Source organism: Danaus plexippus, chromosome 27 (genome assembly GCF_018135715.1).
Source record: "Danaus plexippus chromosome 27, MEX_DaPlex, whole genome shotgun sequence".
NCBI lineage: Eukaryota > Metazoa > Arthropoda > Insecta > Lepidoptera > Nymphalidae > Danaus > Danaus plexippus.
Window position 1 is genome coordinate 4236960 of NC_083555.1, and position 13538 is coordinate 4250497.

The following is a 13538-nucleotide window of genomic DNA, read 5'->3' on the forward strand; positions in this document are numbered from 1 at the left end:
CTTACAAATGAAAAAAACATGACGACTCCAAAAATTTTAACATTTATATTAATTTATTATATATATGTATGTATATGAACCGATGTCGAACATTCAAAATCCTAACACTATGTGAGAAGCTCTTGATTTTAAAACAGTAACACTTCCCTCTTCGAAAACGATTAAAATTATTCATATCTAACAACATATAAATGCAACCCAAATTTAATGATATCGTAAAATATTTTTTCACAACAAAATTAATCTATTGTTATTTATTAATGAAAAAAAAAATTAATTCATTAGCTGAAAGAAAGCTTTTACAACTAGAGGTAAGTTTAAGATTAGATTTTGGCAATACCTTAAGTGATATTTTTATTCTCAAAATGGCATAAAATTATAAGGCACGGTTTTGAATACTTGACTAAATTTCATTATTATTTTTTTTTAATTTAATATAGAAAGGACGTAACGTAGCTACAATTATTCTAATTAATTTTAATAAAAGCAAAAAAAAATATATATAATAATATAAAAAAATTAAATAATTTGGCACTTCGGAAATTACGTGTTCTAAATGAATTCACTTCACTCATCATTCATATATAATTTACAAATGATTTTTTGTAAGACATGATATGTTCTTAATAATCGGGTGTAAAAATAATAAAAAAAATGGAAAAAAAAATGAAACAAAATTAAATATATATTAGATTTTTATTTAAATTCGAAATGTAACATTTCCATCAGTAAATATTCATAATTTAATGGATGGATTTTAAGAAATTTTGATAATAATTGTTAATTATTAAATTCAATCAGTTATGAATTTATTAGCTGTTACAGAATCGAAATAAAAATAATAATAATAGTAATAAAACAGGAAAAAAAAAAATAAAAACTAAAAATTAGCTTAATAACTTAGAAATAAAATTAATAAAACTTTGGTATCTGTATTAAAACCGATTATTTTCGTATTAGAAAAGCTATGTAAATTACAATAATGATTTATTTACAATGAGTGTGTGCAAGCGGGGAATGAAATTAATAAAAACTTATAATTATTGTCAGTTCGCGATCTGAGTATTATATTTACATTAAACGAAATGCAACGAATGCTCCGTAGATTTATACAAGAGAAAATTATATCGGAACTAGTTTTCCAAAGAAAAACGTGATTAAAACTAACAAAAAAAAAAATACAAAAGAATCATTTCGATTAAAATAGTGTCCTAATTTTTTTTATTAATTAACTCCATCAATATTTCGAGAAATTTAGAATTCTCATATATTAATACAATTTTTTTATTTTAATAATTAAAAATAAAAACTTAACCGTATAAGAGATCCTTTCGGGAACTTCATGACGAGTGCTCGTCTTCTGGACGTCTTGTCTAAGTTGAAATTATTTTAAATTAACGAATCAGTCAAACAATAGTCACAGCTATCTACCGTTCATTGGTATCACAATCAATGAATTTAAAACTATCTAATTCTGTCAATCTATTTACAATAGATTACGGTTCACTTCACTTTTACATTTACACTTCACACACTTCATGTGCTTCGTACACTTGGTACATTTAATACACTTCGTACACTTTGCACTCATACGCTTCGTACACTTGATACACTTTGTCATTTATTTAAATTTTAAACTACGTGCGTTTGTTGTTTGTTGAATGATTCGTCTATAGTGACGTTTTGTTTCTTGTCTTTCTTTATGGTACCGTACTGTGGTACATCCGTTAAATTCTGAACTGTCAATATTTGACTTTGGTTCTGAGGCGAACTAGAGGATATGGGACTGCCGTATTGGTTGCTATATTTATGCCTCGACGGATCTTTTAGTATGGACTGCGGTTGCTTCACAGATAGAGATGGGTTTAACGGAAATTGCTGTAACAATTTACATATATATAAATTATTATTACCGATAGTGATGGAGCAATGTTTAGTAATGGGTGAAGCGTAACTTTAATGGATTCAGAAGCCAAAATAATATACAAAATTTCTGAAATTAATTCTCTAGAATTCTATGAAATAAATTAAATTTTTTATGTTATTTACAATTACGGTAAAGATAATGATATGGGTGAATTGTACCAAGATCAATAGTAAAATGTTTTGTATGAAAACAAATGTTTTGAATATACCTGTGTACATACTGGGGGGTGAAGAACAGTCACATCAGGGGGGACAGCTCGTTCACCTGTGGGTCATAAATAATATATATATATATACTGTGGCGTGAATTTTTGTACTTGCAATTCCTGTCATTCACTGTATTATCAGATGTTAAGAAAATTGAGTTACTTGTTATATGATAGCAGAAGATTCAATGAAGGCTATTCGTAAATACACACTGATAAGTTTTTCACATAATTTCTATAAAGCGATTCGTGAGTGTGACACGAGTTCTCAGTTAAATCTTATTCGACAAGTCATTGTTGTTTAGATTGAGTTTTACATATTATGTACGTGTTTGTAGTGTATTATAGTGATTATTTACCATCGATTCCACAGTTCGGTGGACTCAGATGATTATCTCTAGAGTATTGCTGTGGCGGAGTCGGAGTTCTACCGGCTTGCTGTAGGAAATAAAAAAAAATCCTCAGTGTGATATGAAATAAAGAAAATTACACAAAAAGAAAAATGAATTATCTGTTTGTTAGATTATATCAATTTTGACGATACTTTTCACTGGCAGATATCTGATGTAGTAAGGTTGCTTTTTTCACCTCATAACTATATTCAATAAAAATATCATTATTAGGAATCAGGACGCTAGTTAAGGTTACAATATATTAGAGTATAACCCACCAACCTGTTGTAAATATTCTCCAATGAGTGGTGGGTAAGACAGGTATCTATCGGACGCCATATTGTAGTAGGAGCCGTCTAATGGTGGCATCGGACTCGGCGTCGGTACGTACGCTTGTTTACCTAAATACATATATATACAAATATAATGTGTTAGTTTGCTTCATCAAATTTGATGTTAGTTTATATAGTTAATGTTTTAACTTGGTACAGAATAATGTTTCAGCTCAGACAGCTATTTGGCTTAAATTCAGACTTTCAGCTTGTGAGTTAATGAATGTCTCAATATATGAAAGTTTGTTTCAGCATCTCTTGTTATTAAACTAATAGATTTAGAATATTCGAAGTTGTTATGTTTGTGGAATTATATATACATTTGTATATAAAGAGTTTAGCAAAATCTTATATGCACAAGTTGAAAATAAAGTATTAATACGAATAAACCAGGGACCTTTCTAGGCGGCGCTATTAAAATGCTTTCTCAAACGACAATACTATAATTTCTGCGTTAAATAATCACAATTCAACCTTGAGAGTATTTTTATAAAACTATACCTAAAAAAAATTTATTACGAAATAAAAAAAATCTATCTCAAAGTTACTTTTATTAAAAAAAAAAATCTTCATACAAATTTATGGAAGTTTTTCATATTTTAGTATTGTATTTATCTTTATATACATATATACGTGGGTATGTAATGTTCGTGTGTATGTCTGTGTCTCACCGGCCGTCCGCCCGAGGGTGCTGTGTCCCCGGACCTCTCGTAGTCTGTGTGGATGTGGTAGAGTCCTCGCGTGTTCGTCATACACGTAGTTGGGCGGAGGGTAGTCTAAGGGGGGAGGGACCAGGTTCTCATCCAGGAGATAAGAATCCGACTGGTTTAAAAAAAAACTTCATATTGTAATATGTCTTTGAAATGTTTATAATCTAAAATATTTTTTTATGTATATACAAGGAAAAATTATTCACATTGGCAGGATTTGAATCTGTGTTTGAATGACGTGTTCTGTTCTGCATATAGTATGCTCACGATCAAAATGATAGTTTATGTAAATACATAATATAAAAGATCTGAGATACAATCAAGCTTTAAATATGTTTATTCAATAGCTATATATATGTGTGTGTGAAGTTGAATATTTTAGTGAGGTTCTAAGCATGGCTGTACCTGGTTCATCATGTGTCTCGGCATGCTGGGCACGTCAGGCACGGGGGGCGCTTCATCTTGTGAATACGTTTCAGATTTCTCTGACACTGAGCTTAGTGTTTCGCCCATAGTGTCGTTGTAAGATGACGGAGCGTACATTTCTATGGGCGTTGATTTTGACGACTGCCCAGCTTGCTCTACAATATTCGTATTTATTTACTTAATAAATAACGTTTCTTTTTCTATTATCTCTTTCAAGGTAATGTTTTTTATCTTTCAATTTATATATGTAATTAAAATAATATCAACAGATAAATAGTCAAAAGTTATAAATGTGTAGTTTAGGAAGAATCATTGCAAAATAAAAAAGGATCTTTGGTTATTTTAAGTTCCATCGATAAACTGAACTTGGGTTCAACAATTTTTAATTCCTTAGTGATGGAAATAAATTACAAATCCTCACATAGACTTCAGCTGACTAAATCAATAAAGCTTTCATTAATATCAGCTACAAATTTACGAAAAAAAAAACAATTCATTTTTATATTTTAAACTCAGTTTTTGAGTTAAATTAAACTAGAAAAAATCTTATATTCAATAAAAAAAAAATATCTACATTAAATACATCTATTGACACGGAAGTCGCAAAATAATATAAAAACTCACCTTTGGAGCGCTTGGAGCGTCGTTTCAATACAAAACAAGCAACTAAAACAGCGTTTATAATAACTAACACAGCGACTGTCACGCACACGTATAAAACTACTGATTTAGACACGTCGGCCGTTTCTACATGCTCCGTAGAAACTACGTTCAGTTCACCAACTTCTGATGAAGCTAGAGAGAAAAGGAAACGGAAATAGTAAAAAAAACACTAAATATGCACTAAAAATACAACCTGTATATAAATCTACACAAAAAATACATCCTGTATATAAATCTAGACACTGAAAATACATCCTGTATGACATAGAGATGTATTTTAAGCGTGTATACATGATTCAAACCTCGTATACGTTTGTTCGTCCTCCTGTGCAGACAAAATCCCACCAGCAGCACGTTGAGCAATATGAGCGCTGTACCGACCAAGGTGCCGGTTATTATGAACACGCCCGGCACATTATACGAGTTGTACTCGGAACTAGACTGTACTGGTGGGATGATGTCTATGAAGCGTGGAATAGAACAACCAATATTAATGCCTTGAAAACATTTCATGCTTCGTCATTTATTGCTAGTGATGGCATTGGCACAGATTTTGAAAGATTTAATTCGATTGAATATTTTATCTGCTCCTATTGCAAACAGACGCAGCTGGTTATATTAGTTATATATTAAAGCGATATAACAAATGTTTGCTATTAATATTATGACCAATCAGGTGGTTCTTGTGTGGAAATTTATTGTGTACCAAAGTTATTTAAAGTGTTGTGTCAGTATAATAAAAAACAAAATCATATAATGATATGAATAACAATATTATATGTCTTCAGCTAAATATAATTTTCTTTAATATTATTTCTTATATAACCTCACAAGCCTTTGAGGTGATTCAACACTAAAAAAATTTAATTTGTAACAAGATCAAGAGTTCGTCACACAAACAGACAATTTACAAATGAAATTACCAAATAAAAATATTACGTTAAAAATACCTCACTATCTTTAAAACTTCTAGTGTAACCATTTTAAACTGACCCCCAATTTTGGGTTACGCCCAAACAACAAGTAGAGTCTTCCGACTATCCAAGATCCTTATAATAGTGGTACTCACTGAGGGTCGTAGCCTTCGTATCATCAGGTCTGTAGCGACTCTCCCCCATTCCGTTGACCGCCATGACGGACAGTACGTAGTCCGTGTGTCGCTCCAACCCCGACACAGTATAGTGGGTCGTGTTGGGGGTTACGTCGTGATACGTGTATGTGGAGTCGTGGGGTTTGCTGTTTGATTGGGGGTTGAATTCTTTTTTAGAACATTGATTCCAATATTTATAATAAAATTTAATTTGTTTTATATTAAGATTATGACATCGAAATCCACATTAAGTGTTAGCGACTCACCGATAACGAACTCTGAACCAGGAGGTCAACCCGCCGTCGAAGCCTGGCACCCACTCTAGGGTTATGGTGTCGTGGGTGACGTTGGTTACAACTATAGACGACACCGGGTCTGGAAGGTTGTATGTGTGTATCTAATGTGTTACTTGAACTACATAACTAATATATGTTTCAGATAATTCACATGACACATATGTAAGTTTAATCTTATTTAAATTTAATTATTTTATTTTGAAGAAAGTTACAACATATTTTCGATCTCTGCTATTGTAATGGATATAGAGAGGGAGCTAATATGTGTAAGAAAATCCATAATAATATTAAAAGTAATATTTAGAAGATATTTCCTCTCACCTGGCGGACCGGTGACATCCAATTTTACGGAGACTGACCCGAAGCCGAGGTCGTTCCTCGCCCCGCACTCGTATGCGCCGTAATCCGACGTGCTTATGTCGTTTATTAATAACACAGAGGTGTATGTGATCTGGTCGTTCCTGTGATACTCAGCGAAGTACTTCGTAGACGTGTTCACGGGGAGCTTAACGCCGCCCTTCGACCACGTGAAGTTAGGTGCCGGGGCGGACTTGCATCTACAATGTATTATTTTGCTTTTTTTACTGTTTTTCTAGCACAGTTCATCTGATACCAGCCGAATAAATTATTGGAACGATTATGATATAAAATGTTTATGTTGATGGCAATATCTGATGTACAATAATCGAAACAGTTTTATTGCTGGTTTAGCCGAACTCATGAAACGATTAAAACATTATTTGTATTGTATTTGGCAGTTAAAGTTGATAAAACCTTATACATAACTTTACAGAAGTAACGACATCAGATATATCATTAATATATAATATATTATACATAATTATACTTCTCTACATAGGAGTGAAGTATTCGCGAATTTTATTTAAAATAGAGTCATATATTGTGAAAAAAAATCACACTTACTTGCAAGTTAGCCGCCCGACTTGGCCGACATTGGACGCGGATTTGGCGAGTGTCGGCGAGGTGTTCATTTCAGGTTTGAATTTGACAACCAACATCACTTCGTGGCGAGTCTCGCCGCCGATGCCGTTGTTCACCACGCATTCAAACGAGCCGACGTCCTCTCTCGCCGCTCTCTCTATCGTCAGATAGCTAGTTTGGTTCTTAGATTCAAATGTCACTAATTTCGTCGACATGTCATAGTTTTTGCGCTCCCATTTTATGTGATCCGATGTTAACGGGTTCCCTGCGATAGCATATTCAGAATAGCATCAATTTAGAGTCAAATATAAGTAAAGAATAAAGCGTGGCGTCCCTCCGCGCGGAAGAAGTGAAACTTCGTAATGTTAAAAATAGATTTTTGGTGAGCTCATATTGTTTGTTTCAGACAAACTTTATAGACATTGCTTAAAATTAACAACTAGTCCATTCATTTACACTCCGTCTCTTTCTATCCCCCCTCCCCAGAAGCGTTGAACGTTTAACGCAACCTCGTTGGAAGTGGCAACAGAAGTTTCACTTCATTAAGAGACTCATTAATATATAGAATATCAAACTCACCGCTGGCCGTACACGCCAGTACAGCGTTATCGTTAGGATCCACAATACCTGTCTGCCAGACAGATTTAATATCGGCTGGATCTGGAATTATGATTAATATTCATATTTCAACCCGGAACAGAGAAAATTTGAATCGTCGACATCCTGTTACAATACTGAAGTATATAATCGTGTACGGAACCGAGACTTTAATGACATCGTTGAAATTTCAACAGATTTCTGATAAACGAGATCTCTATGATAATTGACACGTCCTGATGTTTACAGAATTTAATAAGAATGAATTGAAGGTTTGCATAAATCCGTATTTTATTTGTTTAATTTTAAATCAATATTTAAATTATAAAAAATATTATTATTATTACAAATATAAAAACCAGTCTTAAGGGAGAAGTCATTCAAGTATTTCTGTAAACAAACCACCTATGTATATATAGTGTTATACTCACAGTGCACATTAACTGTTATGTTAATCCGAGCGCTGCCATAAGCGTTCAGAGCTTCACAGGAGTAAGTCCCAGCATCGTGTCGTGACACACGAGTCATATTCAAAGTCCCGCCCGACGAGACGATACGATCGTCTAATGTAAACAAATAGTATTTATGTAAACTACTATTAGAAATCGTGTTCTATGTAAACATGTATCGTGACGTATACGTGAACACGTAAATATGTCGTAGAAAACATAAAATCATCATTAATTAGATAATGATATAATATAATCGATTAATAAATTTTAAGCAATTAAATATTATATTGTACACGTGTGTTACATGATTGTAAACAAATGTGTGTCATAATTTAATTATTTCGGCAACATGCATATAAATACGCATGTACAATAATTATTTAATATATATTTATATATATTCTCTTAAAGTTATTGAATACGTATGTATGTATGTGAAAACATTAATTTGTTGAAACGCAAAAGCAAAATCAAATTCTAAACTCATCATTCAAGCGAAAACCGTACATAACATTTGAATTAATATTTGTATTCCCTTTGAGGTATCCGGGGAATGTTCTAAGTTTATATTTATAAGGAAAATATATAATTGATAGAGTTGCATGGTGTACGTACATTTTGTCATTATTAGTTCAAACGTTAGCCATGAACAAACTGAACGTGCAGTAATGATGTGAATTAATTACGTCATTTGATTCTGTTCGTAATCAATCATAATTCGCGTCAGAGCCTCATATATATATATAATTTTGATAATTTGGTTCAATTAAACTAATGACTTTATTATAAATTATTTATATTGATGTATGTTATAACGTTTCGTTAAATTAAGTATTTAATAAAATTTAGTTAATTATAAGGTTGTTTGATATGAATGTAGCTCAGGAATATTTTTAAAGGTTGTTTTCGTTTGGTGAGTGTTATAGAGCTGCGTTGTTTTAGAATTACCTGCGATATTTAATTTAATTAAAACACCTTATATTTTTATTATCGTGAATCTGTTTTTAGGGAATGTTGGGAGTCTTTAAGGGCTTGTTTTTTTTCTGATACTTTCATGTTTAGGTAAAGATTTGGATAAATCGTGTTTTGTTAGAATTATATGAATATAGTGAAAATAAAAGTAGATTAAATGATATTAATATTATCAACAGTAATTTACTTCTAAAATAGTTCCTTATAAAGCTTTGAAAGTTTATGTAAGTAATAATACTCACTGGCACTGCTGTATGAAGCCTGTGTGACCGGCAGACCGTCCTTGGTCCAGGTGTACGTGATGCTGGAGGGGTTCCCGTCAGCTCGCAGCATCACAACCAACGGGTCGTTTTCAACCCCCACAATCGAGAGGGGCGTGTCGTCGAATATCGGCGGATCTATCAAAGAAATCTATTTGGAGAGACCGAAATCCGATTTCATACATCACAATCAATCATTCAAATTGCTTACAGAATACTTTAAGAGTCAAAGCGTCGTGGACGCTTCTTTGCAGAGCGTCGTTTGAAGCCTGGCAGGTATAAACGGCGCCATTTAGCTCCTTGGTGATATTCAGCTTTAACTCTACGGTAGAGACGGTACCACCGTGGAGGCCCTTCTTTAACTGCATCGGCAGGCCTGAAGGCCAAATACATGTTATATCACCCCCATAGTGTTGGAATATTATATTACATTCGCTTATCCAATAAATAAAGTCGAAGAAAAATTTTATACAAACATTATGATCCTGAAGTTTTTAAAACATTTATAACAGCACTGTATACGAAAATAATCATTACCAATAAAAATAATTTTTATATATTATAATATTGTAATGAATTTGAAAATGTACAGATGGTAGGTTGTTTTAATTGCTATATATATACATATATATATTTTAGAAATGAATTAAACCTAAAATCCATCATGATGAAGAGAATCTTATTTGAGATCTGACCTACCTTGAACTGGTATCCCATCCCTCCACCAGGATAGCGTGGCGGGTGGATTGCTAGAAGCGGCGTCGCAGTAGAGTGTGCCTTCTATACCAGGAGTTAGCTCGGCGGGTGATGCTCTAACTTTTACAGTCTCGGGTGCGACTGGGGTATTATAATATAAAAATATAATTCCTATTAAATTGCTATACAGCTATGTGAATCAAATTTAATCAAACCAAAGTGATTCCGCCTATTAAAATATATAAAAATATATATATATATTTTAAATTATCATATGAATATAATCATTTTAAGTTAAGCTAAGTCAAATAACATAAGGTAAGCAATCATTAGCCGAGGCACAGTTTATGATTCCTCTGATATATGTCGAACATTTTCTAAACTTCTCTCGACTCAGATGAAACAATAAAATAGTTCCAATCCTCAACACGAAGCCTTTGTAAGGCAATATAAAAACCCGCTCATAAAAATAAGACAATTAGTCTCTACGAACTTTCAAACTAACAGTTTAACGAGCATCACAACTACTTCGGCTTTAAATTAAATTCCCGAAGTTTCTTACTCTAAGAATCAATGAATCTCAACTTCGCTTGGGTTAGAGCGAATCGAGAGACGAATTGTTTTAATCATACGTCATAAATCTTTTTTTGATATATAATAAATTATATTTAAAAAAAAAACTTCACTTTCATTATGAAAGAGTCGTGGTAAATTTGAAACTTATCTTCCGTGATTCAATATTGACATATTTAATTTCAGACTTTTATATTTTGTATGCCAGCTAACTTCAGTGATGCTAGCTAAGGATATGGCAAAATTTTTATGCAACTGAAAATAATATTTATTCTATATCAATCAGATATTTTGATTAAATCTTTCTTTTTTAGTTATTCTAACCTCGGTCTCATTCATGTAGCGAGCGTTCGATAGTCTAATAACCCTGCATGTACCATAAAACGTGTGGAAGCAATACTTACAATGTACATTCAGAGTGACAGTTTCAAAGAGCGGTATCTCTGTGGCGCTGTTCGTCGCCTCGCATCTATACTGCGCTTGGTTGTCAGTCACGTTTGTCAGTATTGATATCTCAGCCGACACCGACTTGTCCGTGGTTTTAGTTATTGAATGTATCTGTAGTGCTTGGTTTTATTAATGATTTATACACATTTTAATTAAAAAATTGATATAAAAATACAATTATATATTGGACACTGAGAAGTGTACGTAATACGTATCGTGCTTTTCGTGAAATGAACAAGAATTATATGAAGCATATTTAAGTTATATGTTATATTCAACGTAAATCATAATGAAGATACATTAAATATAATTTTGTACGAAGCTGCGCTGTTTAAATAAATGTTGAATTAATTGGTGTCATTTTATTAATTATTGAGATAATTTTGAATTTGTATAAAGCTAGTATGACAAAAGGCTTGCAAAATTTATGAAGTTTTGCGCTTCTAATATTTTTGAGCCTAAAATTGTTGATTTAAACATCTATTAAGCTGTTGTATTACAAAAATTTACAATTAAAAAGAAATTTATAATAAGAATTGCACTATTGATAATTTTCATAGATTTTTATAAATTCAAGAATAATCATTAGTTAGTTTTAAATATATATAATATCTTATTTAACTTCAATTCTGTCCTATAACGTACCTTTTTGTCATTCTTAAACCAGGTCAAGGTAGCCAACGGATTTCCACCAGTGGATATACAGGACAGCTTTTGAACCGTCCCAGCTGAGAGAGTCGTCCCGGGAATGTAACCAGTTATCATTGGAGCTGAAGGTGGATCTGTGAAAAAAAAACGGGAAAGAATTGTGATTAATACCAAGCTGCATTAGTGTGAATACCAAGCACTCATTTGGTTGATAGCAGTCATAAAAAATAGAAGGTATAATGTATATATAATGAAAGAATATTTTTAAAGGACCTCTGTCCGTATCTCAATAAATTAAATAATATATTTAAAATAATAATTTATTTAATAATATATTATAATATATTTAAAATAAATGCATTATCACAGTAACTGAACACTACGTGTGTACAACAACACAGCGCTCAATAATGTATCTCAGTAAAGGCTTTAATGTACCAAATTTAATCAAAATAGCAAAAGCAAGTAAAAGGACCGAAATTATTCAACCTGAAACATAAAACCTACATTGTCCTCAGCGTGTTGTTCGAAACGTAATTTACACGAAATTTCCGTATGAAACAATTCGTAATCGTTAAGTTTAAAGAATGTGTGATCATTGTTTACTTGGCGTTCTGTTGTTGCACGATAAGTGCTCGCCCAGTCTGTTGGTTTCGTTTTAATTCAAATTATTTGTTTTATATAATGTCTTTGTTCAGGAATATTGATTTTTGTATATAGAATGATCCGTCGGTATGTAAATGTTATAAAGAGAGAGGAATTATGAAGGAATTGGTTGTTAAACTAGTCTTTAAAAGCAAACATGTATAAAATATACATCAAGCTATCATTATGTGTGTGTGTGTGTGTGTGTAAATACAAATAACTTATTTAACAAACATAAAATTTTTGTGTATAAATTAAATTTTTGTATATAATATAACTTATTAGTAAACCTAAAAGATTTTAAAATGAAAATTTGTGAAGAGATTTCCAGGAATGATGTTCTAGTTTAAATTAGTTCAGAAAAATCCGATTATATATAAATATATACTATAAGTAAGGAAATACATGAGAGTAATATTATATTATTTAATAGAAGCCTTACATACGATTGATTGATTATCGCCTTCTTAGAATATTAAAAATAGCTACATTCAAATTCCAAGAACTGTATTTACATACAAGTCTTACACAGCACGATGCTATAAGGTAAGACCTGGAAATATTTTGTTCTTCATTGTAATGTTATTAATATAAACACTCTAAAAGAATATAAGATTATAAAAAAAAAAACTAAATTAATAATACAAGTGTTTGTTTAGGAACAAACTGTATAGTGCGATAATGAAACGCGGAGTCGCACGTGCAAACTCAGCCTTATTTCACGTTGCTCCATTATAATAATTACAAAACGGAGACGGAAGCATAACAATAATATTTGTAGGAAGCCTTATTCAATTTGATAATAGAACAGTTTGCTACTTTCATTTACAGAAAGATTATTTAACTAAGAATATTATCTTATATTATTCGTAATAAATTTTTATTTGTAAAAAGCTTTTATAATTACATTAAAAAATATGTATAGAATTCATTTCTGACAGCTGCTAAAGAAACAGAATAGTTATTAAAATTTAATATAGTTACCAATAAAAAAATAGTTTTAATTGCACCCACCGACCCATATTCAAATGGTATAATGGGTAAAGCGTAGCAATGTATGAAAAACATGAACTTTTGGTTACAAGCGAACTGTCGTGATGAAACTACTCAGTGAAAATTACCATTTATCATCTTATTACAAATGATTTAATATACATAATATGAAAAAAATATATAGGTATTTAACTTAGAAATTCCATAATATGTACACAATGTCCTTATGCAAATATATAACTCGTTTGTTTCTGTATCTGTAACAGCTCACT

At 31.7% G+C, this 13538-nt stretch overlaps 1 protein-coding gene across 1 annotated transcript in view; it reads right to left on the minus strand.

The window, feature by feature from the left end:
• Positions 1-764: 764 nt before the first annotated feature.
• The window catches only part of LOC116775607 (nephrin), a 109767-nt gene continuing 96993 nt past the window's right edge, over positions 765-13538 (minus strand). Inside the window, exons 12-29 of the mRNA XM_032668528.2 lie at positions 11626-11762; positions 10938-11091; positions 9964-10101; positions 9476-9640; positions 9247-9402; positions 8012-8143; positions 7563-7643; positions 6966-7248; positions 6363-6598; positions 6012-6120; positions 5725-5891; positions 4617-4787; positions 3972-4147; positions 3528-3678; positions 2807-2925; positions 2492-2570; positions 2136-2191; positions 765-1878 (exon numbers count right to left, since the gene is read on the minus strand). Coding sequence (XP_032524419.1) covers positions 1633-1878; positions 2136-2191; positions 2492-2570; positions 2807-2925; positions 3528-3678; positions 3972-4147; positions 4617-4787; positions 5725-5891; positions 6012-6120; positions 6363-6598; positions 6966-7248; positions 7563-7643; positions 8012-8143; positions 9247-9402; positions 9476-9640; positions 9964-10101; positions 10938-11091; positions 11626-11762 — 2756 coding nt within the window. The 3' untranslated portion in view covers positions 765-1632. The remainder of the gene's footprint in view (positions 1879-2135; positions 2192-2491; positions 2571-2806; positions 2926-3527; positions 3679-3971; positions 4148-4616; positions 4788-5724; positions 5892-6011; positions 6121-6362; positions 6599-6965; positions 7249-7562; positions 7644-8011; positions 8144-9246; positions 9403-9475; positions 9641-9963; positions 10102-10937; positions 11092-11625; positions 11763-13538) is intronic.